This window comes from Sinocyclocheilus rhinocerous, unplaced genomic scaffold (assembly GCF_001515625.1).
Source record: "Sinocyclocheilus rhinocerous isolate Xijiao unplaced genomic scaffold, SAMN03320098_v1.1 scaffold837, whole genome shotgun sequence".
Taxonomy (NCBI): Eukaryota; Metazoa; Chordata; class Actinopteri; order Cypriniformes; family Cyprinidae; genus Sinocyclocheilus; species Sinocyclocheilus rhinocerous.
The window spans coordinates 749,802-752,683 of NW_015650219.1; the positions used below are offsets into that span (position 1 = coordinate 749,802).

General features: G+C 36.5%; 1 protein-coding gene across 2 annotated transcripts in view; it reads left to right on the forward strand.

Moving 5' to 3' along the window:
- Positions 1-2,882, forward strand: part of col4a5 (collagen, type IV, alpha 5 (Alport syndrome)) — a 59,288-nt gene that overhangs the window by 33,002 nt on the left and 23,404 nt on the right. For both annotated transcript variants that reach the window (XM_016516557.1, XM_016516558.1), the window contains exons 32-33: positions 637-726; positions 822-968. In XM_016516557.1, the coding sequence (XP_016372043.1) occupies positions 637-726; positions 822-968 (237 nt within the window). The remainder of the gene's footprint in view (positions 1-636; positions 727-821; positions 969-2,882) is intronic.

Below are 2,882 nucleotides of genomic sequence, written 5' to 3' on the forward strand. Positions count from 1 at the left end.
CCCCCTAGACCCGGCCCTGCATAACATAGTTACAAATAAAGTCATAAACAGAATTCAGGTGCAGAAATATAATAAAATATAATAATTAAGTGTAAAATAACACAATAGTGCTGCACAAGTTAAATACAGGTTAATCTTTGTTAAAGCTGTGGTGTTATTTGATTAGCAGACAGAAGCAGGTATTTATTGGCTGCTGTCTCTTTAAGACCAAATGCACGGACCTAATACTGACAGACATCCGGTTTCTTTCTCAGCTGTTTACGTTCACTGAAGACATAACTGACTGTGTTTACTAGAATACTTGCCAAAACGGGTATTTTAACATAACTTTGTGTGTATGTGAAAGAGGAATCAATTCGCTGTTCACGCGGTGTCTCTCTCTCTCTACGTGTGCGCACTTCGGGTGCGTGCAGCAGCGGCTGAGCGCACAGAAAACAGCATGTGAGTTAAAATTGCTTGAATGTGTAAATTGGCAAGAGAAAACATGTGCAAATGATAAACTTTCACTCTATGATGGTTAAACTTAACAGTTAATCCACGAATCACATGCGTGCCGAACCGTGCAGCCTGATCCGTATGGATCACGGACCATCTACGATCCATTGCACCCCTACTAATCCTATATAATTATTACAGGGCCTAAGGGAGACATTGGTGGGATGGGTGCTCCAGGACCTGCAGGTGCCCCTGGCAACCCTGGCAGAGAAGGCTTTCCAGGACTAAAAGGTCTGATACCATTTTTTGCTTCAGCTCAAATTTCTGAAACAAATTCATAAAGTCCCTCATAGAGTGAAATATTATTGTGCTCTGTGCCCCTGCAGGAGATGACGGTTTCCCAGGACGACCAGGAAACCCAGGTTTCCCAGGAACAAAGGGAGACAGAGGTGACCCAGGCATTCCAGGCCCACCTGGCATAGGCTCATCCACAAATCTTCTTAAAGGACAAAAAGGAGAACCCGGAGCTCCAGGTGAGTCAAACATGTTAGCTGCTACATAGCTCACACCATCATGGTCTTTTTGGTGATGCCAAAGACCCCAAAATGTATATATGCTGTGTATGGGGGAAAATGTGTTATAAGTATAAAGTCAACATGCTATTTGCTAAATTAGATAATTGGGTTTTATATTGTTACTTTAAAGAAGCCAAAGCAGAAACTCTTGTCTCCTTCCAGATTTCAGTGTGCATGTACATCATGAATGTTATCACTGCTCGAGCATTTTATTAACCAATATTAAGTTATTACCTCCTACTAGTATGTAGTTAGAACTTTTTATTTATTCCAAATAAATAGATTATGATCCACAAATAAATTTACAAGATTTACAAAAAATAAACATATTCACAAATCAATAGAATGAGATCCACAATATATATATATATATATATATATATATATATATGTTAGGAGTTTCACAAAACTTTAATTCACAAATAAACAGAATGGGATTTGCAAATAAAAAAAAACATATTCACAAATATGTTTTTATGTCATAAACACAACTATGCCTGGCATTTATTTGTGAATTGCTTCCTGTGCATTTGTAGATCGCTGCGCACATGGATTTTGAAACATTTCTACCATCAAGACGTGCAGACAAATCCCCAAAAGGTGGACTCCACCTACAGTCTACTCAAGCCAATCAGATAACGGCCACATTTCGCTGACCAATCGTAGCACGTTCTCACTGCAATGTCTGATGGCTGATATAAAGTCAAGATTTATGATATTACACAATTTAATTTAAAGATTGTAAATAGTCTAAGCATAACAAATGCTACTATTAAATTATATTCATATATAATTTTTTGTCAAATAATTATAAATTATTTGAAAATTAGTAAATTTTTGATGTACCAAAATCTGTGAAATAAATATTTATTTAAGATTATATGGTATTATGGTATTTTCAAAAATAAAGAAATAAACAATGTAACCAACCGTTCACTCAGTAATCTGATAAGTCTGTGTGCACTGGGAGTTATATTTTCTCAAATAAAGGCCAGGCAATGGCCAAAAAAGTCCCATTTATGACAATTAATGACCAAACAGAAAACCGTATTAGCCGATGTCGATAATTAAAAAATGCCCAATGTCAGCTGGTGTATCAGCCTTGGCGAAATATTGGTCAACCACTTCTTTCTACATAATTAGCTTTTCCCATACCTTTTCTTTGTGATCAGTATATCAGTAGGACCATCTCTTGTATAAAGAAAACCGGGTCCCTCCACGACTAGGGCTGTGTATCACCAGCAAAGTCACGATACATAGGCCACGATACAATACGTATCACGATACAGGACTGCACTGAATTTCACCTCAGCAGAATTTAGTAAAACAGCTGTTTATTAAACACTGCATACTATAGTGCCATTTCTAACTATTGGCAGAGCAGGCAGTTGACCTCTGCATTATGAAGGGCCTCCATAACTGTATCACAGTACAATAAAAGTAATGGCATATGTTTCATGTTTACATTGGGCACTCCCCACCAGGTACAATATTCTGATTGCTTGTATCTTGTTTTTAAGCCCATAAATAATAATGTACTCGTTCTAATAAATTTATATTGTAATGTAATCATATTAATATATTTTTAAAATCATCTTAACATTGCTGGTAGGTTATCATTGCACAAATTAACGCACTTTCTACATTTTAAAAATAAAAAAATTAGAAAAGTTCTAAACTAATGCGCTGTCTTCACTGTATTTTACGCAGACACGTTTAGTCACTCAAACAGATCACGTTGCGCACGTGCACACAGACATTCAGCAAACAAACTTTTAAGTGCCCTGCAATTTTATCAATAAAATAGCTTAATCGCTCAAGAGCTACATTATCTTTCTCAACAAGGAAGTGGTAACATCATTGTTTCTAAAG